The sequence below is a fragment of the Mobula hypostoma genome, chromosome 5 (genome assembly GCF_963921235.1).
Source record: "Mobula hypostoma chromosome 5, sMobHyp1.1, whole genome shotgun sequence".
NCBI lineage: Eukaryota > Metazoa > Chordata > Chondrichthyes > Myliobatiformes > Myliobatidae > Mobula > Mobula hypostoma.
In genome coordinates this window covers 37,278,411-37,305,845 of record NC_086101.1, presented here as the reverse complement: position 1 = coordinate 37,305,845, position 27,435 = coordinate 37,278,411, and the positions used below count along the sequence as shown (strand labels likewise).

The following is a 27,435-nucleotide window of genomic DNA, read 5'->3' as shown; positions in this document are numbered from 1 at the left end:
AAAAAGAAAAGTTCACTCAACGTATTCTCATAAGGTATGCCCTCCAGTCCAGGCAACACCCTTGTAAATGTCCTCTGCACTCTCTCCATAGTATCCACATCCTTCCTATACTGAGGTGACCAGAACTGCGCACAGTACTCCAAGTGGGGTCTGACCAAGGTCTTATATAGCTGTAACAATACCTCACGGCTCTTGATCTCAATCCCACAGTTGATGAATGCCAACACACCATATGCCTTCTCAACAACACTGTCAACCTGCGCAGCAACTTTAAGTGCCCCATGGACAGGGACCCCAAGATCTCTCTGATCCTCCACACTGCCAAGAGTCTTACCATTAATATTATATTCTGTCTTCAAATTTGACCTACCAAAATGAACCACTTCACACTTACCTGCGTTGAATTCCATCTGCCACTTCTCAGCCCAGTTCTGCATCCTATCAATATCCTGCTGTAACCTCTGACAACCCTCCAGACTATCTGCAACACCCTCAAATTTTGTGTCATCAGCAAACTTACTAACACACCTTTTCACTTCTTCATCCAGGTCATTTATAAAAGCCACAAAGAGGAGGGGTCCCAGAACAGATCCCTGTGGAACACCACTGGTCACCGACCACCACGCAGAATACGAACCATCGATAACCACCCTTTGCCTTCTGTGGGCAAGCCAATTCCAGATCCTCAAAGCAAGGTCTCCTTGGATCCCATTCCTCATTACTTTCTGAATGAGTCTTGCATGGGGAATCTTATCAAATGCCTTCCTGAAATCCATATACACTACATCCACTGCTCTCCCTTCATCAATGCATTTTGTTACATCCTCAAAGAATTCAATCAGGCTCATAAGGCACAACCTGCCCTTGACAAAGCCATGTTGACTAATCAGATTATGTCTCTCCAAATGCTCATAAGTCCTGCTTCTCAGAATCTTCTCCAACAACTTGCCCACCACTGAAGTAAGACTCACTGGTCTACAATTTCCTGGGTTATCTCCACTCCCTTTCTTGAGAGAGGTGAGTTTTAGTAGAAACCCAAGTGGTAACTTTTTCAACCAGATGACGGTCAGTATTTGGAATGAGCTACCAGAAGTGTTTGAGGTAGGTACATTAACAACATTTAAAGGGCACGTGGACAGGAAAGTATTATAGGAATGTAGGCCAAACTAGTTCAGATGGGAAATTTGGCTGGCATGGACCAGTTGGTCTGAAGGGCTTATCTCTGTGCTGTATGACTCTATAACTAAATCTCCAGGTGAATAAAGGTGGTGGCTAGAGTTAAGTTTCTTCAGTGAAGCCTCCAGGAAGACAGCACAGTGAGTACAACAATTGCCTCACAGGACCAGGCGCCCAGTTTCAATCCTGACCTTAATGCTGTTGGTGTGGAGTTTGCATGTTCTCCCTGTGACTGTGTGCATTTCCCCCGCGTGTTCTCGTTTTCCCTCGCATCCCAAAGACAAGAGGGTTGATAGGTTAATCGGCTGCTGTGAGTTCTCCTGTGTGTGGAATCTGGGGCAGGGGCTGAGATTCGGATGGGAACGTGGGAAGAATAAAAATGGGATTAATGTGGGTTTAGGGTAAATGAGTGGATGAATGTCGGTAGGGATTTAATGGGCCGAGGGTCTTGTTTCCATACTGTGTCTCTCTATGACTCAAAGAAATTGCATGAAAGGAAAATCAGATGTTTTTTCTTATCCAACTTGCTGGAATCTGAACAACAGGAATTCTGCAGATGCTGGAAATTCAAGCAACATACATCAAAGTTGCTGGTGAACGCAGCAGGCCAGGCAGCATCTATAGGAAGAGGTACAGTCGACGTTTCAGGCCGAGACCCTTCGTCAGGACTAACTGAAGGAAGTTAACTGCTGGAATCTGAGCCCATCCGTGGACCGTGATACCTCCCCAATAACCTCACATTTATAGAGCATCTTAACATCATGAAATAGCCCAAGGACTTCATAGGTGCATCACTACGAAGCTAACACTGAGCCATAATGGAGATGGCTCAGAGGTGGATTTTGCAGTACACTGCAGAAGTGAGAGTTCAGGCAGAGAGCTGCAAAGGCAGGGTGATAGCCACCAAAACACAAAACTCTGAATATGAAAGAGGGTGAACTGGCAGACTGCAAGGGTCTTAGAAATTTCTTGGGGCTGGAAGCTGGGAGGTGCAGGAACACAGTATAAATTCTATAGCTGCCTTGCTGTATTAAATATTCGGAAGTGAGTCATTTAAAAAATTTATGCAATTCCAAAAGAATTCCAAAGCTCTGTGATCAGGTCAAGGATTTTATTTTGGAACATGCTTTTCAAGTCCAGCAGGTTCTACTGTAGATCAATGGGGAGATTATTTCAAGCTCTCACATTCATTGCCACATCATACATCAACTCCCCACGTTAACCCCGAGTGCTCTCGAATCTGCAGGATGTTCCCAGTCAAAACTGATCAGCCAAACCATAATAACTGGTGTGTTTATATTAAGGTTCAAGAAGATGATAGTGAAAAATTTCTTCAGTAACTCTTTGGAAATTGAAATAGGTTCTCGAACAAAAACAGAAAGGATACACAGGAGAAGCAGCCACTCATATTCCAAATGGGTAACCTCCAAACTGAACATCGATTTCTCTAACTTCTGGTAATTTCACCTCCTCCCCCTTCTCTTTTTTCCATTTCCCATACTGGTTCTGTTCTTGCCCTTTACTCTTCTCCTCATCTGCCCATTAGCACCCTCCAGTGCCCCTTCTCCCATGGTCCACTCTCCTCTCCGATCAGATTCTTCCTTCTTCAGCCCTTTAACTCTTCCACCTATCACCTCTCAGTTTCTCACTTCATCCCCTTCCCCCCCCACCCACCCTCCTTCTCCCTCACCTGGTTTCACCCATCGCCTGCCAGCTTGTACATCCTCCCTTTCCCCACCTGATTTTATTTCGTGATACAGAGCACAGCAGGCCCTTGACCCAACCAGCCATACCGCTCAGCAACCCACCAGTTTAAGACCAGCCTAATCACAGGATGCGTGTCGAAAGGTTGTCGTGACGCGTCTAGTGAGGCAGTGCAGTGGGCCTCTCCAACAGCAAGCCTCGTGTGCTGCCTCCTCACTGGCGACACAGGGAAACGGAACACCCTTCGGACTCAGGTTGGACTACAGAAGACGGGGAGGAGGGCTGGTGTCTGCGCACGTAGCGCAGAGGCGCGCCGGCGCTCGGACACGCCCTGGTGCCCGTGAACCGGATTCCCAGCTATGGGTAAATAGCCCCACTGCCTTGTGGACAGCCTCGGGAGTAAACCCAGACAGCATATCCGGAGTGGAGATCCTAGGGTAGCTGGATGCCACTAACATCCTTCCAGCAGCTCCTGCAGCCAAGCTGGTGGCAAACGTTTGCTTTGCTTTTCTTTGGACTGTACTTTGTGAGGCCAAGCGGGGGATCTTGACGAATGGGCGTCTCAGGATCTCCACACCTTCCGCCCAGGCTTGACCCAGAGCGCACATCATATTCCCATTGTCCTTTGAGACAGACAGATGCCATCATCAATCACAGGACAATTCAACTACTAACTGGTGTGTCTTTGGACTGTGGGGAGAAACCAGAGGATCTGGAGGGAAGCCACGCGGTTGAAGGGGAGAATACAGAAACTCCCCACAGACAGCACCGGAATTCTCTGAGCTGTAATAGCATCTCACTAACCACGACCCTTTCCTCCAGTCTCGAGGAGAGGTCTCAGCCCAAACTATAAACCATTTATTAAGATGTTGCCTGACCGCAAAGTTCCTCTAGCACTTAGTGCGAGACAGAATCCTTTATTATCGCCAAGTATGTGGACACATACAGGGAATTTGATGCCGGTTTCCCTGAGCTCTCGCTGTACAGAATCAAAAAGCAAACAAAACAATAGTGCAAATAATCGTGAACTATATACAATGAGGTATACATGGGTATGTACAGGTGGACTTTTCCAAGCTCTCCTCTCTGCGCAGAGCAGCAAACCAGTTTCACGAACATGTTACGACAACAAAACTCAAGTAAATCTATTGTCAACACTTCAGTACCAGATCAAAGCCCTGAAATTAACTTCTGAAATTATTTTTTCCTGCACCTAATCATTTCAAGAATTTCTGATCCTTTAATGAAAGCCACCAACATAGTTATTTCCCACTGAATGATGAAATCCGTAAACATTTGCAGCATCGAATAGGTAATTTGACCAGGAGAAAGGCACAATGGTGTAACTGGTAGAGTCGCTCTTCGACAGCTCCACAGATCCAGGTTCAATCCTGACCTCGGGTGCTGTCTGCGTGGAGTTTGTCCCCGGGCGCTCCAGTTTCCTCCCACACCCCAAAGACGTGCAGCTCGGTTGGTTAATTAGCCACTGTATGTTGCACAGGTGAATCGTCGAATCTGGAACGTGGGGAGAATGAAATTGGGAGTGGTGTAAATGCTGCTTAATGTTCAGCTCAATGGAGGCTGATAGGTTCTTGGTTAGTCAGGGTATCAAACTTATGGAAAGAAAACAGGAGAATGGGGTTGAGGAGGATAATAAATAAGCAATGATTGAATGGCAGAACACACCTGATGGGCTGAATGGCCTAATACTGCTCCTATGTCTTATAGCTTTTTTCCCATGCAGTCTGATTCTATAGAGCTGTCCTCAGGGACTAATCCCACTTGCCAACAGGACATGGTTCCTCAAGGGGTCAGACTAATTAAAATGTCTGGGTTTCTGCTTCAAGAAGCTTTTAAGATCCCACACCGCCCTTTTCATAACTCCCTCGTCTTCACACCCTTTGCTTTGAATCTCTGCTCGTGGAAAAACAATCCATCCTGTTCACACTACCAGTTTTGCACATGTCAACTATCACCCTCCCCCAACCCCCACCACCCTCCGCCACTTTGCGGCAAGACACTCCCAAAGTCTAAAATTTTCCAAACTCTTCAGTCCAAATAATCAACTTTCAATCCACCCTAAGCTTTTTGTTCACTTATGAAAGCGGTGAGATAAACAGGAAAGCTTCAGACAAAAGGAAAATTGTTTCAGTGGAACTTTGTATCAAACTTTCTACCTCTAGGTCTGGTTTCTACACAGCAAGCCAGCCTCACAACACACACAGCACTGCTCTCATATCACTGACAGATGTATAAGCACTATTTCATTAAAAACTTGATGCATCAGAACAGCAACATTATTCCCACAACACACATCAAAGTTGCTGGTGAACGCAGCAGGCCAGGCAGCATCTCCAGGAAGAGGTACAGTCGATGTTTCAGGCCGAGACCCTTCGTCAGGACTAACTGAAGGAAGAGTTAGTAAGAGATTTGAAAGTGGGAGGGGGAGGGGGAGATACAAAATGATAGGAGAAGACAGAAGGGGGAGGGATGGAGCCAAGAGCTGGACAGGTGATTGGCAAAGGGGATATGAGAGGATCATGGGACAGGAGGTCCAGGGAGAAAGACAAGCGGGGGGGAACCCAGAGGATGGTCAAGGGGTATAGTCAGAGGGACAGAGGGAGAAAAAGGAGAGTGAGAGAAAGAATGTATGTCTATCCACAGCCTCCTCTACTGTAAAGATGAAGCCACACTCAGGTTGGAGGAACAACACCTTATATTCCATCTGGGTAGCCTCCAACCTGATGGCATGAACATTGACTTCTCTAACTTCCGCTAATGCCCCACCTCCCCCTCGTACCCCATTTGTTATTTATTTTTATACACACATTCTTTCTCTCACTCTCCTTTTTCTTCCTCTGTCCCTCTGACTATACCCCTTGCCCATCCTCTGGGTTCCCCCACCCTTGTCTTTCTCCCCGGACCTCCTGTCCCATGATCCTCTCATATCCCCTTTGCCAATCACCTGTCCAGCTCTTGGCTCCATCCCTCCCCCTCCTGTCTTCTCCTACCATTTTGTATCTCCCCTTCCCCCTCCCACTTTCAAATCTCTTACTAACTCTTCCTTTGGTTAGTCCTGACGAAGGGTCTCGGCCTGAAACGTCGACTGTACCTCTTCCTAGAGATGCTGCCTGGCCTGCTGCGTTCACCAGCAACTTTGATGTGTGTTGCTTGAATTTCCCGCATCTGCAGAATTCCTGTTGTTAACATTATTTCCACCTTAATTCTGCTTCCTGTACAATATCCGTCAATGTTTTCATAAAACAAACCTACTGGTGGATAAACCGAGATCTAAAGTTGCCCTTGGAATTTCCCCAGATATTCAGAACAAAGATCAGAGAACCGTGCAGCATTGGAAAGGTCTCTTCAGCTCATGATATCAATTCCAAAGTGATCCCACCTGCCAGAACCTTGTCTGTATCCCTCCATTTTGTCTGTTTGTGTGTCACGTGTGTCTCAGTGCCTCTTACCTATTGCTATCTTATCATCTTCCACCACTTTCCAGGCACCTACCAATCTCTCTGTAAAAACTAACGCCTCACAGGTCACCTTTAAACATTGCCCCTCTTACATTATAGTTATGTTTCCAGTGTTCAACATTTCCACTCTGGGAAAAACACTCAGACATTCCAACCTAGCAACGCCTCTCATAACTTTGACTCATCCCTTAGCTTTCAATGCTCCAGAGAAAACAATCCAAATTTGTCCAACTTCTCCTCATAGTGAATACTTCCCAATCTAAGCTACATCTTGGTGAATCTCATCTGCACTCTCTCTAAAGCCTGCACATCATTCCTCTCGTGTGGCGACCAGAACTGCACACACAATTCCAAATGTAGCCAAATCAAACTTTCATATAGCTGGAATTGGAAATGGCTTATCATCGTCACATGTACAGAAAAACTGGTTCTGCATTCCATTCATACAGATCATGGGTTTCTGACTTTTATATTCAAAGACCTCACCACAGAAGGCACATATGCCACACCCACCTTTACCACCCTGTTTGTGCTGCCACTTTCAGAGAGCTATATAATTGCACCCCAAGATCTCTCTGTACATAAATGCTCCTAAGGGTCCTATCGTTTGCTGTGTAATTTCCTTTCATGTTTGACATCCCAAAGTACAACACCCCACACTTGTCCGACTTAAACTCCTTTTCTGCCATTTCCCACTGGTCTTATATCCTGATGAATCCTTTGTCAATCTGTCCACAGCTCTGCTAATTTTTGTGTTGGCTACAAGCTTCCTAATCAGACATTTTTACACACATCAAGGTCGCAGCACTGTTCCCTGCAGAACATAACTGTTCACAGACCTTCAGTCAAAATTACACCCCTCCACTATTACTATTACTCTGTCTTCTAAGGCCAAGCCAATTTTGAATCCAATCATACAGTTTTGCTGTGATTTAGTCCTCTGGATCAGTCTGCAATGAGCAACCTTGTCAACAGCTGTACTGAAGTCCTTGTATACAAAATCCGTTGCCTTATCTTCTTTAATCATCTTCCTGGCCTCAAACAACACTTTCAAGTTCGAAAAAGACATGGCCACCCCTGCACAAAGCCATGCTTGCTATCCCTAATAATTTTATACTTTTCCAGATGTGAGTAGATCCTAACCCTAAGAACCTTTTCCGATAATTTCCTTACCACTGATGCAAGGCTCACCTTACCTGATTTGCATCCACTCCCTTCTAAAAAAAGAGCAACAATATTGACAACACACACAAAATGCTGGATAAATTCAGCAGGCCAGGCAGCATATATATAAAAGAGTAAACAATCAACGTTTCAGGTCGAGACCCTTCATCAGGACTGGCTCTTGTGAAGGGTCTTGGCCCGTAACATCGACTGTTTATTCTTTTCTGTAGATGCTACCTGGCCTGCTGAGTTCCTCCAGCATTTCGTGTGTGTTGCTTGGATTTCCAGCATCTCCAGATTTTCTCTTGTTTGTGAATGAACAATACTGGCTGTTGTCCAGTCCTCAGGGACCTCGCCTGTGCCTGAAGTGGACACAAAGATCTCTGTAATCCCCTCTCTTGCCCCTTTCAATGATCTGGGATAGATTGCAATAGGCGCTGGGGTCTTATACTCACTTTAATCTTCTCAAGAGCCCCAACACCATCTCTTCTTCAAGTGCAAGAAGGGTGAGACTGCACAGGCGCGTGACGTCAGCAGGACCGCGCGGACAGTTTAAAAAGGCAGGTTGCTACCAACGGCTATCCTTTGGATCGGGACTACAGAGCGTCGTAGGAGCTGAATTGTGAAGGAAGGCAGTTTTTATTTTTAAAACTTTGAGTGCAAGAAGGGCGAGACTGCGCAGGCGCGTGACGTCAGCAGGACCGCGCGGAGAGTTTAAAAAGGCGACCACCCTATACAGCGGGCAGCTGAGTGAGCGGTAGCAGAGTGTAGGGCTTTAGCTTCAACGGGCTTCGGCGATAAACGGGAAGAGACGAGAGCGAAGCGCCAATTCTTTTTTTTCTCTCCCCCACCCCAACCCCTTTCGTGAATCGGCCCGGACAGACAGGAACAGCAGGGCTCTCACAGCTAACGGTTTAAAAAGTTTGTCTGTTTGGCGAGGTAAGTGGGTGAGTAGACTTATTTTTCCTGTTTCATTTGTGTAGAATTAGATAGCATGCCTGCAGGGTTAGTGCTTTGTTCAGGGTGTCAGATGTGGGAATCCTGGGAGACTTCCAGCCTCCCTGATGGCTACATCTGCGCCAGGTGCACCGAGTTGCAGCTCCTCAGAGACCGTGTTAGGGATCTGCAGCTGCAGCTTGATGACCTAGTGCTTATCAGGGAAAGTGAAGAGGTGATAGACAGGAGCTACAGGGAGGTAGTCATCCCTAGGCTACAGGAGTCAGTAGTCATCCCTAGGCTACAGGAGTCAGAACACTGGGTCACTGTCAAGAGAGGGAAGGGAAATGCCCGGATAGTGGAGAGCACCCCTGTGGCTGTCCCCCTCAGCAACAAGTATCTTGTTCTGGATACTGTTGAGGGGGATGACCTGACGGGGGACGCCCACGGTGACCGGGTCTCTGGCACTGAGCCTGGCGCTGTTGTGCAGGAGAGAAGGAGGGTGAAGAGAAATGCGGTAGTCGTGGGGGATTCCACAGTCAGGGGAACAGACAGGAGATTCTGTGAGCCTGAGAGGGATACCTGCATGGTGTGTTGCCTCCCAGGTGCCAGGGTACGGGATGTCTCGGATTGGGTCCTGAATATTCTAAAGGGGGAGGGTGAGCAGCCAGTTGTCTTGGTACATGTTGGTACCAATGACATAGATAGGACAAAGGAGGAGGTCCTGAAGAGAGATTTCCAGGAGTTAGGAAGGAAGCTGAGAAGCAGGATCTCCAGGGTAGTAATCTTGGGATTGCTACCTGTGCCACGTGCTAGCGAGGGCAAGCGCAGTCGGATCAGGCAGATGAATGCCTGGCTGAGAGACTGGTGTAGGGGGCAGGGCTTCAGATTCTTGGATAATTGGGATCTCTTCTGGGGCAAGTATGACCTGTTCAAAAAGGACAGGTTACACCTGAACCCGAAGGGGACCAATATCCTGGCGGGAAAGTTTAATAGAGCTGTTAGGGAGGGTTTAAACTAATTTGGCAGGGGGATGGGAACCGGAATGATAGAGCGGAGGAAGGGGAAAACAGAAATAAATCTAAGATAGTGAGCAGTAAAGATGTCAGGAAAGACAGGCAGGTGATGGGGCAAATGTGTAGCCATTGGGATGAGTTGCAGTGCAATAAAGTTGCAGTGAAATCAAAGCAAAAAGTATCAAATACTGGTCTTAAGGTGTTGTACTTAAATGCACGCAGCATAAGAAATAAGGTGGATGATCTTGTTGTACAGCTACAGATTGGCAGGTATGATATTGTGGCCATCACTGAGACCTGGCTAAAGGATGCATGTCTCTGGGAGCTGAACGTCCAAGGATACACGGTGTATCGGAAGGATAGGAAGGTAGGCAGAGCGGGAGGCGTGGCTTTATTGGTAAGAAATGATATTAAATCATTAAAAAGAGGTGATATAGGATCGGAAGGTGCAGAATCTTTATGGGTTGAGCTAAGAAATAGCAGGGGTAAAAGGACCCTGATGGCAGTTATTTATAGGCCTCCAAACAGCTGCAGGGATGTGGACTACAAATTACAACTGGAAATAGAAAAGGCTTGTCAGAAGGGCAGTGTTATAATAATTGTGGGGGATTTTAGCATGCGAGTAGATTGGAAAAATCAGGTCGGCACTGGATCTCAAGAGAGCGAATTTGTAGAATGTCTGCGAGATGGCTTTTTAGAACAGCTTGCTGTTGAGCCCACTAGGGGATCGGCTGTACTGGACTGGGTATTGTGTAATGAACTGGAGGTGATTGGAGAGATTGAGGTGAAAGAACCCTTAGGAGGCAGTGATCATAACATGATTGAGTTCACTGTGAAATTAGAAAAAGAGAAGCCGAAATCTGATGTGTCGGTATTTCAGTGGAGTAAAGGAAACTACAGTGGCATGAGATAGGAACTGGCCAAAGTTGACTGGAAAGAGACACTGGCGGGAAAGACGGCAGAGCAGCAGTGGCTGGAGTTCACGCGAGGACTGAGGAATGTGCAAGACAGGTATATTCCAAAAAAGAAGAAATTTTCGAGTGGAAAAAGGATGCAACCGTGGTTGACAAGAGAAGTCAAAGCCAAAGTTAAAGCTAAGGAGAGGGCATACAAGGAAGCAAGAATTAGTGGGAAGACAGAGGATTGGGAAGTCTTTAAAACCTTACAAAAGGAAACCAAGAAGGTCATTAAGAGAGAAAAGATTAACTATGAAAGGAAACTAGCAAATAATATCAAAGAGGATACTAAAAGCTTTTTCAAGTATATAAAGAGTAAGAGACAGGTGAGAGTAGATATAGGACTGATAGAAAATGATACTGGAGAAATTGTAGTGGGAGATGAGGAGATGGCAGAGGAATTGAACAAGTATTTTGCATCAGTCTTCACTGAGGAAGACAGCAGGATACCGGACACTCAAGGGTGGCAGGGAAGAGAAGTGTGCGCAGTCACAATTACGACAGAGAAAGTACTTAGGAAGCTGAATAGGCTAAAGGTCGATAAATCTCCTGGACCAGATGGAATGCACCCTCGTGTTCTGAAGGAAGTAGCTGTGCAGATTGCAGAGGCATTAGCGATGATCTTTCAAAAGTCGATAGATTCTGCCATGGTTCTGGAAGACTGGAAGATTGCAAATGTCACTCCCCTATTTAAGAAGGGGGCAAGGAAGCAAAAAGGAAATTATAGACCTGTTAGCTTGACGTCGGTGGTTGGGAAGTTGTTGGAGTCGATTGTCAAGGATGAGGTTACAGAGTACCTGGAGGCATATGACAATATAGGCAGAACTCAGCATGGATTCCTTAAAGGAAAATCCTGCCTGACAAACCTATTACAATTTTTTGAGGAAATTACCAGTAGGCTAGACAAGGGAGATGCAGTGGATGTTGTATATTTGGATTTTCAGAAGGCCTTTGACAAGGTGCCACACATGAGGCAGCTTAACAAGATAAGAGCCCATGGAATTACGGGAAAGTTACATACGTGGATAGAGCGTTGGCTGATTGGCAGGAAACAGAGAGTGGGAATAAAGGGATCCTATTCTGGTTGGCTGCCGGTTACCAGTGGTGTTCCACAGGGGTCCGTGTTGGGGCCGCTTCTTTTTACATTGTACATCAACGATTTGGATTATGGAATAGATGGCTTTGTGGCTAAGTTTGCTGATGATACGAAGATAGGTGGAGGGGCCGGTAGTGCTGAGGAAATGGAGAGTCTGCAGAGAGACTTGGATAGATTGGAAGAATGGGCAGAGAAGTGGCAAATGAAGTACAATGTTGGAAAGTGTATGGTTATGCACTTTGGCAGAAAAAATAAACGGGCAGACTATTATTTAAATGGGGAAAGAATTCAAAGTTCTGAGATGCAACGGGACTTGGGAGTCCTCGTACAGGATTCCCTTAAAGTTAACCTCCAGGTTGAGTCAGTAGTGAAGAAGGCGAATGCAATGTTGGCATTCATTTCTAGAGGAATAGAGTATAGGAGCAGGGATGTGATGTTGAGGCTCTATAAGGCGCTGGTGAGACCTCACTTGGAGTACTGTGGGCAGTTTTGGTCTCCTTATTTAAGAAAGGATGTGCTGACGTTGGAGAGGGTACAGAGAAGATTCACTAGAATGATTCCGGGAGTGAGAGGGTTAACATATGAGGAACGTTTGTCCGCTCTTGGACTGTATTCCTTGGAGTTTAGAAGAATGAGGGGAGACCTCATAGAAACATTTCGAATGTTAAAAGGCATGGACAGAGTGGATGTGGCAAAGTTGTTTCCCATGATAGGGGAGTCTAGTATGAGAGGGCATGACTTCAGGATTGAAGGGCACCCTTTCAGGACAGAAATGCGAAAAAATTTTTTTAGTCAGAGGGTGGTGAACCTATGGAATTTGTTGCCACGGGCAGCAGTGGAGGCCAAGTCATTGGGTGTATTTAAGGCAGAGATTGATAGGTATCTGAGTAGCCAGGGCATCAAAGGTTATGGTGAGAAGGCGGGGCAGTGGGACTAAATAGGATAAAATGGATCAGCTCATGATAAAATGGCGGAGCAGAATCAATGGGCTGAATGGCCTACTTCTGCTCCTTGGTCTTATGGTCTTATGGTCTTTGCTATCAACATGCCCTAGAATATTAGCATCTCTCTCCCTGATCACAATATCCTCCATGTCCTTTTCCTTGGTGAATAGTGATGTGAAGTATTTGTTTACTGTCTCGCCCACTTCGAACTCCAGGCGTAAATTCCTTCATTTGTCCCCAAGGGGTCTAGCATATTTCTACAGATGTACCATGGGGAGCATTCTAACTGACTGCATCACCATCTGGTATGGAGAGGATTGAAATAAGCTGCAGAGGGCTGTCAAGTCAGCCAGTTCCATCGTGGGAACAAGCCTCTGTGACATGACTACCTCTACCAGAGAGGAGGTACAAAAGCCTAAAGGCACACACTCAACACTTCAGGAACCGCTTCTTCCCCTCCGCCATCGGATTTCTGAACAAGCGATGAACCGACCCATGAACACTATCTCACCATTTGGCACCCTTTTCCCACTACTTATTTAATTTAATTTTTAATACACAGACTTCTTATTTTAATTTATTGTATTTTTATGTATTGCACTGTAATGCTGCCGCAAAACAACAAAGTTCACGACATAGGTCAGTGATATTAAACCTGATTCTGATCAGTCCTACCCTCTCCCCTCATTTATCATGTACTGTATGTATAAAAATCTCTGGGATTCTCTTTCATCCTGCTCACCTGAACATTTCATGCCCTCTTGATTCATTGTTTAAGCCCTCTCCTCTTTCATTTCTTTTCCTTAAAGGCTCTGTCTGAATTCAGCTTCCTAAACCTACATGAGCTTCATTTCCTTTTCTGACTAAATTTGCAAACGTCTCCTGTCCCAAACATAGAACAAAGAACATTGAACAGTAGAGCACAGGAACAGGACCTTTGGCCCACAATTCTGTACCAATCCAATTAAACTAGTAATCAAATGGCCAACTAAACTAATCTCTTCTGCCTACACAATGTCCAAATCCTTCCATTTGCCTCACATTCATGTCACTTCAAAATCCCTTCTGTATCTGCCTTTACCACCACCCCAGGCAGCACATTCCAGGCACACACCACTCTCTGTGTAAAATAAAACTTGTCCCTCACATCTCCTTTGAAATTACCCCCTCCCATCTTAAATGCCTGCCCAATGGCATTAGACGTTTCAACCCTGGGACAAAGATACTGTCTTATCTACTCCTCTCGTAATCTTGTAAACCTCTATTTGATCTCCACTCACCCACCACCGCTCTATAGAAAACAACCGAAGTTTGTCCAACCTCTCATTAAAGCACATGCCCTCTAATCCAGGCAACATCCTGGTAAAACCTCCCCTGCACCCTCTCCGAAGCCTCAACCTCTTTCCAATAATTGGCCGACCAGAACTGTGTGCAATACTCCATAATTTTTTAAATTGGAAAGAGAAATCAATATTCATGCCATCGGGACGGAGACAACCCAGATGGCATACAAGGTGTTGCTCCTCCACCCTGAGGGTGGCCTCATTGAGGCAGAATGGACGAGCATGTCAGAACGGGAATAGGAACTGGAATTAAAATGTTTGGCCACCAGGAAGTTCTGCTTTGGCTGGGTGGAGTGGGGGTCCTGACGAAGCAGCACCCCAATTTACGACTGGTCTCACCAATGTAAAGGAGGCCGCAGCAGGAGCACCAGATACAATAGACGACCCCCAGCAACTTTGTAGAGGAAGAGTTGCCTCACCTGGAAGGACTGCTTGGGGCCCTGAAAGGTGAATGGGCATGTATAGAACTTTGGCTGCTTGCAGGGATAAGTGCCAGGAGGGAGATTCGTGGGGAGGGACGAATGGACAAAGAAATCATGGAGGGAGCAATTCCTGCTGAAAACAGGCGGTGGGGGGGGGGTGCAAAGATATGATTGGTGGTAGGATCCCTTTGGCGATGGCAGAACTTGCAGAGAATGATGTGTTGGATGTGGAGGCTCATGGATTAGTAGGTAAAAACATGAGGAACTATCACCCTTACCTCCTCTGGGGTCTTCTCTTCCTTCCCTTTCTCCTTTGGTCCACTCTCCTCTCCTATCACATTCCTTTCTTTCTAGCCCTTTGCCATTCATACCCACCTAGCTTCACCTATCACCTTCGAGCTAGCCTCATTCCCCTCCCCCACCTTTTTACTCTATCTTCCCCCTTCCTCTCTAGTCCTGAAATGTCAACTGTTTATTCACTTCCATAGAAGCTGCCTGACCTGCTGAGTTCCTCTTGCATTTTCAGTGTGTTGCTTTGGATTTCCAGCATCTACAGAATTTCTCATGTCTGTATCGTGTTTTATTCTTTGCCAGCCTTCTACGCTAACCACAACACAATGAATCTTCACATCTTCTGCAAACTTACTAACCCATCCATCTACTGTACATTTTCATCCAGGTCATTTATATAAATCACAAACAGCAGAGGTCCCAGTACAAATACCTGCACAACACCAATAATCACAGACTTCCAGCTAGAGTAAGTTCCTTCGACCACTACCCTGTCTTCCATGGGCAGACCAGTTCAGAATTAAAACAGCCATGGATCCCATGCATCTTAATCTTCTGGACGTGCCTCCCATGAAGGGCCTTGTCAAATAGCTTACTAAAATCCATGTAGACAACATTCACAGCTCTGCCCTCATCAATCATCCTCGTCACTTTGTCAAAATTCAATCAAGTTAATGAGGCATGACTTGCCCCGCACAAAGCTGTCATTTCTCTCCCTAATTAGGCCATGGTTTTCCAAATGCTCATGAATCCCATCCCTATGAATTCTCTCCCGTAACTTCCCTACCACTGATGTGAGTCTTACCGGTCCATTCGTCCCCCCCCATCCCTCCCCACTGATCTCCCTCCTGGCACTTATCCGTGTAAGCGGAACCAGTGCTACACATGCCCTTACACTTCCTCCCTTACCACCATTCAGGGCCCCAAACAGTCCTTCCAGGTGAGGCAACACTTCACCTGTGAGTCGACTGGGGTGATATACTGCGTCCGGTGCTCCCGATGTGGCCTTTTATATATTGGCGAGACCCGACACAGACTGGGAGACCGCTTTGTTGAACATCTACACTCTGTCCGCCAGAGAAAGCAGGGTCTCCCAGTGGCCACACATTTTAATTCCACATCCCATTCCCATTCTGACATGTCTATCCACGGCCTCCTCTACTGTAAAGATGAAGCCACACTCAGATTGGAGGAACAACACCTTATATTCCATCTGGGTAGCCTCCAACCTGATGGCATGAACATCGACTTCTCTAACTTCCGCTAAGGCCCCACCTCCCCCTCGTACCCCATCTGTTACTTATTTTTATGCATACATTCTTTCTCTCACTCTCCTTTTTCTCCCTCTGTCCCTCTGAATATACCTCTTGCCCATCCTCTGGGTCCCCCCCCCTTCCCTTGTCTTTCTTCCCGGACCTCCTGTCCCATGATCCTCTCGTATCCCCTTTTGCCTATCACCTGTCCAGCTCTTGGCTCTATCCCTCCCCCTCCTGTCTTCTCCTATCATTTTGGATCTCCCCCTCCCCCTCCAACTTTCAAATCCCTTACTCACTCTTCCTTCAGTTAGTCCTGATGAAGGGTCTCGAACTGAAACATCGACTGCACCTCTTCCTACAGATACTGCCTGGCCTGCTGCGTTCACCAGCAACTTTGATGTGTGTTGCTTGAATTTCCAGAACCTGCAGAATTCCTGTTGTTTAAGCTTATGGGGTGTTAGCTTTCATAAGTCGAGGGATAGAGTTTAAGAGTCGTGGGGTAATGATGCAGCTCTATAAAACTCTGGTTAGGCCACACTTGGGGTACTGTGTCCAGTTCTGGTTGCCTCACTATAGGAAGGATGTGGAAGCATTGGAAAGGGTACAGAGATTTACCAGGATGCTGCCTGGTTTAGAGAGTATGCATTACGATCAGAGATTAAGGGAGCTAGGGCTTTACTCTTTGGAGAGAAGGAGGATGAGGAGACATGATAGAGGTGTACAAGATAATAAGAGGAATAGATAGAGTGGATAGCCAGTGCCTCTTCCCCAGGGCACCACTGCTCAATACAAGAGGACATGGCTTTAAGGTAAGGGGTGGGAAGTTCAAGGGGGATATTAGAGGAAGGTTTTTTTACTCAGAGAGTGGTTGGTGCGTGGAATGCACTGCCTGAGTCAGTGGTGGAGGCAGATACACTCGTGAAGTTTAAGAGACTACTAGACAGGTATATGGAGGAATTTAAGGTGGGGGGTTATATGGGAGACAGGGTTTGAGGGTCGGCACAACATTGTGGGCCAAAGGGCCTGTAATGTGCTGTACTATTCTATGTTCTATGTTCTATAATTTCCAGGATTATCCCTGGTTCTCTTCTTGAATAACGGAACATTATTCTAGCTCTGTCTCTCTTCCTCACAGGAACATGTTGGTACTGAATTCTGACCCACTGGTCTTCTCAACAGTTCAGTAAATAATTCCATGCCCTATCTTGTCAAGTGAGGTATCAACGCAGATGACTTGTGGAGCTAGTAAGGAGGCTCAGGTTCAGTCCTGATCTGCAGCACTGACTGCGTGCAGCTTGCACCGTCTCCCAGTGACTGTGTAGGTTTTCCCCGAGTGCTCTGGTCTCCTTTTCACATCCCAAAGACGTGCAGGCGGCGTGTTAATTGGCTGCTGTAAATTGTGTCCCTGGTGGAATCTCCACAGTGGATGAGGGATGGGTGAGGAAATTATGGGGAGAATAGGCCACGGGGAAAGTCAGTGGACGACTGTGTGTGGTTACGGTCAACACACCATCAGAAGAATGTAGAGGATTTGAAGGGAATACAAAAGAGGTTCATCAGGATGCTGACAGGAATGGAGTATTAACCATAAGGACAAACTTAAATTATTTAATATGGGGGCTGAGGAGTGACATAATATAAGTATATAAAATTACGAGAGATATACAGTAGATAGTCAGGGTGTAAACAAATAAGATAAAACTAGCTTTTATTTATCACATGTACATTGAAACACACACTGAAATGAGCTTCTCTCGTCAATGACCAACACAGTCTGAGGCTGTGCAGGGGCAGTCCTCAAGTGTCGCATGCTTCCAGCACCAACGTAGCACATCACAACGTACCAACGCTAACTCATACGCCTTTGGAATTTGGGAGGACAGCCACCGTTACTCCCCAGCAGCCACAGGGAGAATATAAAAACTCCTTACAGGAATTGAAACCCGACCATTGGCACTGTAATGTGTAACTCTAACCCATTGCGATACTGCGCCACCCCAATTGAAGGTGTGGAGGGAACGAGTTTAAGGAAATGTCTACGGTAAGTTTTATGTTTACAAAGAAAGTGGTAGGTGCTTGGAATGGGCGACCAGGGGAAGTGGCAGAAGCAGATGCGATTGCAGTTCTATAAGGCATTTAGGTACACACCTGAACAGGCCGGAAATAGAGGTATATGGACCATGTACGGGCAGTTGGGATGAGGTTAGATAGGTACCATGGTCAGCACAGATATTGTGAGCCGAAAGGCCTGTTCTTGTGGTGTGCTAATCTATTATTTCCTCCCAACCATTTCCCTCTGCACTCCCAAGAGAGAAAGCAGTTTCACTCCATGCACCTTGTCCAATCCTCAAGACATCTTGAACAGATCAACCCTTAATCTTCTACATTCAAATAAATGCATATAAATAATAATTTTTACTTTGACAACAGACTTCTCAGGCAACTTCGTCTAACAAAGTGAACGTGCACCACGTCAAACAAGAAGTATAGCTTACAGCAGTGAGTAGATTAAAGTATTTATAAATAGAGTAAGAAGCCAGCCAGCTCCCTGGCTGAATGTACAACTGATTGCTGCTCTCTTACTTCAGTGACGAGCAAGCTCTTAGCTTCTCTCCTTGCATTCTCTGGCACGGTGGAGCACAGCGTTCGCCCATGTCGCTTCAACGTCTTGATCTGATGGGACACCAAAAGAAAACAATTTTCAATTGAATGCAACAGCGAATTCAAAACCTCCAGAAAATAAGTACAACTTTGCAGATACTGGACATCTGGAATTAATGAAGTGTTGGGGATATACCATGCCCGTGGAGAGGGAAGCAGAGTTAAAGTCTCAGAATGAAAATGTGACGTACGGGGGTTTTGTTCTCTTCATTTAATGAAAGCAATTCATTACCGAGTGGAAGCAAACGAGAACAGAAAGTAGATGCAATGTGTGTGGAAAATTTAAGTCCTGATGCAAGGAAGGGCTTTTCAGGGTTTTCTTTCCAAAAAGTGGCAAAACCATACCTTTTTCACATAATATTTCAGAACTTCTACACATACACTCACCCACACATACAAAAAGCACCTCTTTAAGGCAAAGATACCATCATCTGGATACTATCACTCCCCATATGTCCTGTTTCACCTAATCATAATCTCTAAACAGAAGAGATTCTGCAGATGCTGGAAATCCAAAGTAACACACACAAACTCCTGGAGGGACTCAGCAGGTCAGGCAGCATCTACGGACGGGAATAAACAGCCAGAATTTCAGGCCAAAATGATTCAGAACTCTTGCCACCACTGAAACTCCTGAAGGGTTTCAGCCCCAAACGTCCACTGTTTATTCCTCCCTATGGATGCTGCCTGACCTGTTGAATTCCTCCAGCATTTTGTGTACATGCATAATCCCAGACCTGATGCACTGATTTGGCCTGAAAATTCAACTGTTTATTCCCCACAATGAATGCTGCCTGACCTGATGAGACCCTTCATTGTTCTGGTTTTGTGCTTCCAGTATCTGCAGTTTCTTGAGTGTCTGTGTGCATTCAGGTCCCCCAGTTCAATGAGTTTTCTTTTTAAAGAGTCAGGCTAAATGACTAAATTGTTCAATCCATCCCCACATCTGCTCCAGATAACCCTTGCACTTGCCAACACTCCATTTCAGCTTATCATATTTGCGCTCACATACCATTACATCTGTAACACCAAGACAGTAACAAGTGTAAGCCATCCAGCATTGTGTCCAGGGGTCCTCTGCCACTCAGTCAGATTTGGTTTGATGACGGAGTTGGTGGCTTTGAGGCCAAGTTTGCAGACAATATGAAGATAGGTGGAGGGGCAGGTAGTGTTGAGGAAGCAGGGAGGCACGTTATCAAATTCGTCTTAGACATCGGTATGACTGAGGACATCTGTACAGGTTTTTAGTACTCAGCCAAGCCACCTGTCTGGGCTGGATACTTTCCGTGGGTTCATCCTCCTGAAGGATACTCTCACGTCAGCCCCAGAGACTGAAATCACGGGGTCATAAGGCGATGTGGGAGTTTGTGCAGGTGCTTCCATATTTTGATGGTCAAAGTGATCATAAAAGCCATGGAGCTCATCTGGGAGCAATGCCTTGTGGTCACCAATGTCGCTTAATTTTACTTTGTGTGATGTGACTGCATTCAAGCCCTGGCACAGCTGTTGAGCATCCTTCAGTGATTCAAGTATAACCTGGAATTGCCACTTCACACATGAGATGGCTTTCTGGAGATCATACCTGGACCTCTTTTGTTTAACTTAGCCACCAGAATTGAATTCCACTGATCTGGTTCATCTTGGGCTTCTGGTTAGGGAAGACTCTGAATGATTTTGTGGGAACACCCTCGTCTACGCTTATTTTTTATAAGATCTGTGACAGCCGTGGTGTGTTGGTTCAGATCCTCTGCTGAGACCTTGAACACAGCCCAGTCCACCGACTCAAAGCATTATGTAGCTGCTCCTCAGTCTCCTGTGACTACCTCTTTGTTGTTCTCATCTCTGGAGCATTGCTCTTCAGTAAAAGATTAGGTTCACGAGAATGAAAGGGTTAATATATGAGGAACATTTGATGATTTTCTGGAGTTCGAAAGAATGCGGGGTGGGGGAAGGAACCTCACTGAAACCTAGTGATTATCGAAAGGCCTAGATAGAGTGGACGTTGAGAGTTTAGGACCAAAGGGCATATCCTCAGAATAGAGGGACCTCCATTTAGAACAGAGATAAGGGGAAATCTCTTTAGTCAGAGGATGATGCACCTGTGGGAGTTCCTCACCACAGACGGCTGAGGAGCCAAGTCATTGGGTCTATTCAAATCGGAGTTTGACAGGTTCTTGATGAGTCAGGGTGTCAAAGTTTAAGGGGAGAAGGCAGGAGAATAGGGTTGGGAGGAATAATAAATCAGCCATGATGGAATGAAGGAGCAGACTCAATGGGCTGAATGGTCTTATTGTCTAGTGGTGGGGATAGTGGTGAGGTACTATCTCCATAAATCAAAATCCATCCTTTGTTTCCAATATAATCAGCCCAATCATTTGATGTACACTGTGTTTGCATAATCAAATATCTTACTTTAAAGCTGAACATCATCTTTAACTGTTCTGGTTACCAGAACAGTTAAAGGTAATCTCCAGCTTTAAAGTAAGATATTTAATTATGCAAACACAGTGCAAGTCAGATTTGAATTCTGAAAGATCCCTTTAAATGTCTATCCCTTCACCTGATTTGTCAGTTCAATTTAGCTACTGTAGCTCCATCTCCACCCAATCTGCACCAACAAACCTCTGTAGGTGCAATGCTGAAAGTATCCTGACTGGTTGCATCGTGGTCTAGTACAGTAATATGAATGTGCAGGAATGCAAGAAGCTCTAAACAGTAGTGGTTGCTGCCCAATACATCACGGGCACATTCCTCCCCACCATCGGTAGTATCTACAGGAGGTGCGGCCTCAAGAAGGCAACACCAATTGTCTAAAATCCCTACCATCTGAGCTGTGCCATCTTCTCACTGCTACCATCTGCCTGATGGTCCCACACCACCAGGTTCCAGAACAGCTACTTCTCTTTAACAATTTAATTCTTGAACTGACCAGCACAACCACGATCACCTCAGTACGGCAATAATATGACCACTCTGCATGTCAATGGGCTTTCTTTTAATGTTCAGTTGATGTTCTTTCTTATGAAAATAGAGTATAATTTATGTTTAATTTGTTTTTTTTCTACTGCATGCTGCTCAGATGAGGCTAAGATGCTACAAAGAAAGCATAATAGCGTCTACATTTCATTAATTTGGTATGTTACCAAAGATACTCACTAATTTCTATAGATATACCGTGGAGAGTATTCTAACTGGCTGCCTCACCGACTCGTATTTGGATGGGGGGGGTGTGGGGGGGGGTGGTGGCGGAGCTACTGCATAGGATCGCAATAAGCTGCAGAGAGTTGTAAACTTAGTCAGCTCCATCGTGGGCACTAGCCTCCGTAGTATCCACTACATCTTCAAGGAGCGGTGCCTCAAAAATGTGGCGTCCATCATTAAGGACCCCTATCACCCAGGTCATTCCTTGTTCTCATTGCTACCATCAGGAAGGAGGTACAGAAGCCTGAAGACACGCACTCAGCGATTCAGGAACAGCTTCTTCCCCTCATCCCTTAAGATTTCTGAATGGACATTGAATCCATGAACATTACTTCACTACTTTTTTTTATTCCTAATTTTGCACCACTTAATTTAACCATTTAATAGTTATACTGTATATACTTGCTGTAATTCATGTTTTTTCCTATTATTATATATTGCAGCTGCAAAAACAAATTTCATTACATATGCTGGTGATATTAAACCTGACACTGATTCTGCAGCAAGTCATATTTTCATAAAACCTGAGCAAATATGTACTTGTGATAGTAAACTCAACTCTGCCTTTGTCGCAGCAGAAGACCAAGAAGGATGCACGCTTTGACACCCAGGTATGTTTTCTCCACTTTACATATTAGCACGGCTCCAGCTTCAAGTCACACAAGGAGTAAGGACGTGGGGGCAGGAGAGGGATTTAAAGCAAAACAAAACTGGAACAGGGCACCAAACAGCTGTTCAGAGTGACAGAGGAGGAACAAACTGGACCCCAATCCAGATTGTCCTCCAGTGAGGGTGAACATGAAGAGTATCAAAATAAGTACAAAGCAGCAGACACACTGGAGCCACAAGATATTCATCTCTGACACTCTGAACTCTGAACTCTCAATCTATTAGGACAAGTTAATCAACTGCAGAATGTTTTAACAGAAACGTATCTATATCTCACTTAAACAAGTCAAATGAACCCAATGTTCTACAAAGGAATGAACTCAGAGTATCAGACAACAGGTTCACAAAAGAGACTTCAGGAAAGGTGATAAGCAATGTGACTGAAGAGGCAGGTTTAAGGAGATTTTAAAAGCTAAGAGATGTAAAGAGGCTGAGGAAATAGAGGCTTTGCTGGGCTAGAGCGTGCTTAGATCAGGGTTTCTCAACTGGGGATCTGCTGAAACCTAGGGTCTGCAAGAGGTCGCTAGGGGTTCTGCAAGAGATTGTGATTTTGAAAAATAAGCATTTTTTTTTAACTTCACGCAATGCAATGCTAGCACTTGCAGTGACGGGCAGTGGCCAAGCAGCTCCATTAGCAATCTCATCAGAGGTCTCCCAGCCCAGTATGGAAGTGCGCAGTAGGACCGTGTTTATTTGGTTGAGTCTGGAGGGGCAGACGACAGGCTGATGAAGAGCGTAAAGTGCATTTTCAGAGCAGTGAATGGGCTTGCGCAACTTGGGCAATGAAGTCAGCCTCTCCCTGTTAAACTCTGTGTTTTACAGACATGTCTGACGGTCCAATGTGGCTATTTTTGAAGAGGAGGATTCTAGGCCTAGTCCTACGGATAATTCTGATGAAGTTAATGATGAAGAATTACAATCTTCTGAATCATTTCACTGCACTAGTGCAACAACACACAAAAAAGTCTTATCTTTACAATGAAAGCTACTGTACTTATCAATGGGTTTTACCCGGACTGGTGATCCAAGTTGACCTTTTCCATTGTGCCTGGTCGGTGGCAAACAACTTACAAAAGTAGCAATGGCTCCAGCAAAATTGAAAAGACTCTTAACTACAAATCACAGCCTTATGACATGTAAAAGTGCTGATTATTTTAAATGGCTATTGGACAAAACAAGCTCAGGTTTCACATGCCAGGCCTATATTTGAGCCTGATCATGTCACTTAGTAAGAAAACGTTTTTTCAAAGTCTTGTATAAAATTGTGTCTCCAGCTATATTTTTATTCATATTGCATTGGCTTATAGTTTTTAGTAACTTTACCATTCATCATTATCAATAAATTTTCATGCTGTAAATAGCATTAATCAAAATCAACTTACAACTATTTAAATTAAATCTACCGAGAAAAATTAAATCCTATTTTGGCTTAAGCCAGTTTTTTTAACAGAAATTTATTATGTTTGCCTTATGAGTTTTTAAAAAATTATGAAAGGGAAAGAAAGAGATTAATTTCAATAAAGGTAACTTTTTAATTTTAAGTTTGCTCCCTTTTTTGGGGAACCTGGCAACATTTTATGCACATGTTGAAAGGAAGAATAAAACACTAAACCTGTGCAAATCCCCACCGTATCTGGTGACCCTGTGATCCGAGTCTCGTAAGCCTACATCACAACATCCTTTAAGAGGGTGAATGCTTGCAAGGTGTCAGGCTCCAACGGTGTACTTGACAGTGTACTGAAAACCTGTGCTAACCAATTAGCTGTAGTGTTTAAGGACATCTTCAACCTCTCACTGCAGTAATCTAAGGTTCTCACCCACTTCGAAAGGGCAGCAATCATACCAGTCCCAGGAAGAGCAGACTAAACAACTATTGACCAGTAGCTCCCATAACTACCAAAATGAAATGTTTCAAGAGATAGGTTATGGCTAGACTGAACTCTGGCCTGATCAAAAACCTGGACTCACTGCAATATGGATGCAATTTCACAGGCTCTCCACTCTACTTTGGAGCATGTGGACTAAATCAAAATATATGTCACGTTCCTGTTTATCGATCATAGCTCACCCTTCAAAACCATCAAGTTCTCAATATTAGTTACCAAAGCTTTTAATCCAGGGCCTCTGTGCCTCCGCTTTGCATACGGATCCTGATTTCCTCATCAGAAGACCACAGTCAGAACAGATCAGTGATAAGAGCTCCACCTTGCTGACAACCATCATCAGCATAGCGCAAGGATGCATGCTTAGCCCAGTACTCTGCGTTCTCTATTCTCATAACTGTATGGCTAGGCACAGCTGAAATGCCTTCTATAAACTTGCAGGTGACACCAGTGCTGTTGGTAAAAATCTCAGTTGGCGACAAGGAGGTGTATACGAGTGGGACAGATCGGCTGGTTGAGGGGTGCCACAACAACAACCTTGCACTCAACATCAGCAAGACCAAATAATTGATTGAGAACTTCAGGTTGGGAAGTCGGTAGAAGATAAAGGGTGAACAGTTTTAAGTTCCTGGGTGTTAACAACTCCAAGGAACTGTGATGGGCCTAACACATTGATGCAATCATGAAGAAGGCATGCCAGTGACTCGACTTCATTAGGAGTTTGTGGCGATTTGGCATGTCACCAAAGACCTACGCAAGTTTCTACAGATGTATGGTGGAGAGCATTCTGACTGGTGTGGATGCTCCTGATGAAGGGTCTCTACCCCAAATGTTGAGTGTTCATTCCCCTCCACAGTTGCTGACTGACCCACTGAGTCCCTACAGCATTTTGAGCGTGTTGCTCTGGTACGGAGGCTCTGATGCACAGGTTCACAAGACATTGCAGAGGACTGTAGACTTAGCCAGCTCCATCAAGGGCACAACCCTCCCCACCGAATAACTGTTCCTGAACCTGGTGGTGTGGGTCCTGAGGCTTCTGTACCTTCTTCTTGATGGCAGTAGTGAAAAGAGAGCATGTCCTGGGTGCTGGGGCTCCTGGACGATGGATGCTGCTTTCCTGCGACAACACTCCGTGTAGATGTGCTCAGTGGTGGAGAGAGCTTTTACCCACGATGGACTCGACAGCATCCACTGTCTTTTGTAGGATTTTCTGTTCAAGGGCATTGGTGTCACACTCCACAAACTTGAATACGTTCCCGTATCAGAGGGAGTGCACCATTGTTCAGTTGTCCCCAACATCCTTTCATACCAGGTCGTGGTGAAACCAGTCAATATACTCTCCACCACACATCTAGAAGTTTGTCAAAGTTTTAGATAGCACACTGAATCTTCCAAGAAAAGTAAAGGCGCTGTCGTGCTTTCTCTGTAATGGCACTTAAGTGCTGGACCCAGGACATTCCTCTGAAATTGTCCATCACTAAGGACCCTCACATGTCCTCTTCTCATTATTACCATCAGGCAGAAGGTAAAGGAGCCTGCAGACACATACTCAACATTTTAGGAACAGCTTCTTCACCTCCAGGAGCAGATTTCTGAACAGACAATGAACCAATAAATACTATTTTACTTTCTGCTCTCTTTCTGCACTACTTTTTAAAAAATACACATTTCTTATTGTAACTTATGATAATTTTATATACATTGCTCTGTGCTGCTGGCACAATATAACACATTTCAAGAAAAATGTCAGCGATAACAAACCTGACTCTGATTCCACCCAGTCGTATTAGCCATTCTTCCTCCCCCCACCCCAGAAAAAGGCGATGGTTGTCCACTCTATCAATTCCTCTCATCATCTCATAGACTTCTATCAAGTCACCTCTTATCCTCCTTCGCTCTAAAGGGAAAAGTGCAAGCTCACTCCAACTTTCCTCGTTCTCTCTAATTCAGCCAGCATCCTGGTAAATCTCTTGTGCACCCTAACAGGAGCTTTCACCTCCTCATCATCAGACACCCAGAACTGAACACCATACCCCAAATGTGGTCTAACCAGAGTCCTACCGAGCTTCAACATTATCTCGCGGCTCTTAAACTCAACCCCCTGACTAATGAAGGCCAACGTACCATATGCCTTCTTAACAACACTATCTTACTGAAGCAATTGTTCTGACATGTCGTGTGAGATATGGGAACTTTGGATTGCTACACGCTGCTTCTGAGACGAGTTCACACATCACATTAGGTGTTTTTGTGGCATTTTCTTATTGGGCGCTTCCAAGTAAAAAATGCAGTGGATCCTCAGCCAAAGTGAAATTCATTTCATGCAATTAATTAGAGGCTGTTATGGAATCATTGAATATACTTTGTGTGCATACGTAGCAGGAAATGTTCCGCATTTGGGACACAAACGGATTTGTAGATTCACAAAGAATGCTCCAACAATGAGATCATGCTTACAAGGAGCTCGGTCAAGTAATTAAAAAAAAATCGTAGTGCTTTTCAAATCGAACAATACAACCTTGAAGGAATACTCTAAGGCATAAAAGGGAAGGCACATTAGCTGGAAAACCCCAACTTGCTTGGTGAAAAGTTCATCAGGAAACGTTCTCTGCTGCTTATCGTAAATGCTGATCTCCCAATGGCCATTTTATTTCCATACTTCAACTCACCAACTTCAGGTCTAAAACTGACAACGTCCACTTTCCACAAATCATTCCAAATGCACAAACTCCAAGTCAAGTTTTATTAACGTATATGCAGATGCAGCAAATCCTTACTTGCAGCAGCATCACTGGCACATAGTATCAGATAAGAAGTATTCATGTGAAAAACATAAATAATACACTTTTTCCCCCCCACAGGGAAAAAAGTCAAATTTAGCAAAAAGTCAACTTTAAGGTAGTGGTTAGAGCTGTGCTACTTTGTTCAAGAGCGTGATGGTTGAAGGGACGTTCTTGAACCTGGTGGTTGGAACTTCAGGTTTCTGTACCTCCTGCCCTATTGTAGCTCTAAGAAGATGGTGTGGCCTAGATGGTGGAGACACTTGATGATAGATGTTGTCTTCTCGAGGCAGCCCCTCTTGTAGATACTACCGATAGTGGGGAGTTTTGTGTCCGTGATGCATGGAGACTATGCGGATACAGCATGGAAATGGATCTTAGTCTTCCAAAGTGCCATCTACAAGAGGCGATGTCTCAGGAAGCTGACATCCATCATTAAGGAACCCCAACCACCCTTC

At 45.1% G+C, this 27,435-nt stretch overlaps 1 protein-coding gene across 7 annotated transcripts in view; it reads right to left on the bottom strand.

Annotated features, from left to right (window-relative positions):
• The window catches only part of LOC134346774 (dedicator of cytokinesis protein 9-like), a 365,134-nt gene that overhangs the window by 167,825 nt on the left and 169,874 nt on the right, over window positions 1-27,435 (bottom strand). For all 7 annotated transcript variants that reach the window (XM_063048402.1, XM_063048406.1, XM_063048404.1 and 4 more), the window contains exon 3: window positions 18,367-18,456. In XM_063048402.1, the coding sequence (XP_062904472.1) occupies window positions 18,367-18,456 (90 nt within the window). The remainder of the gene's footprint in view (window positions 1-18,366; window positions 18,457-27,435) is intronic.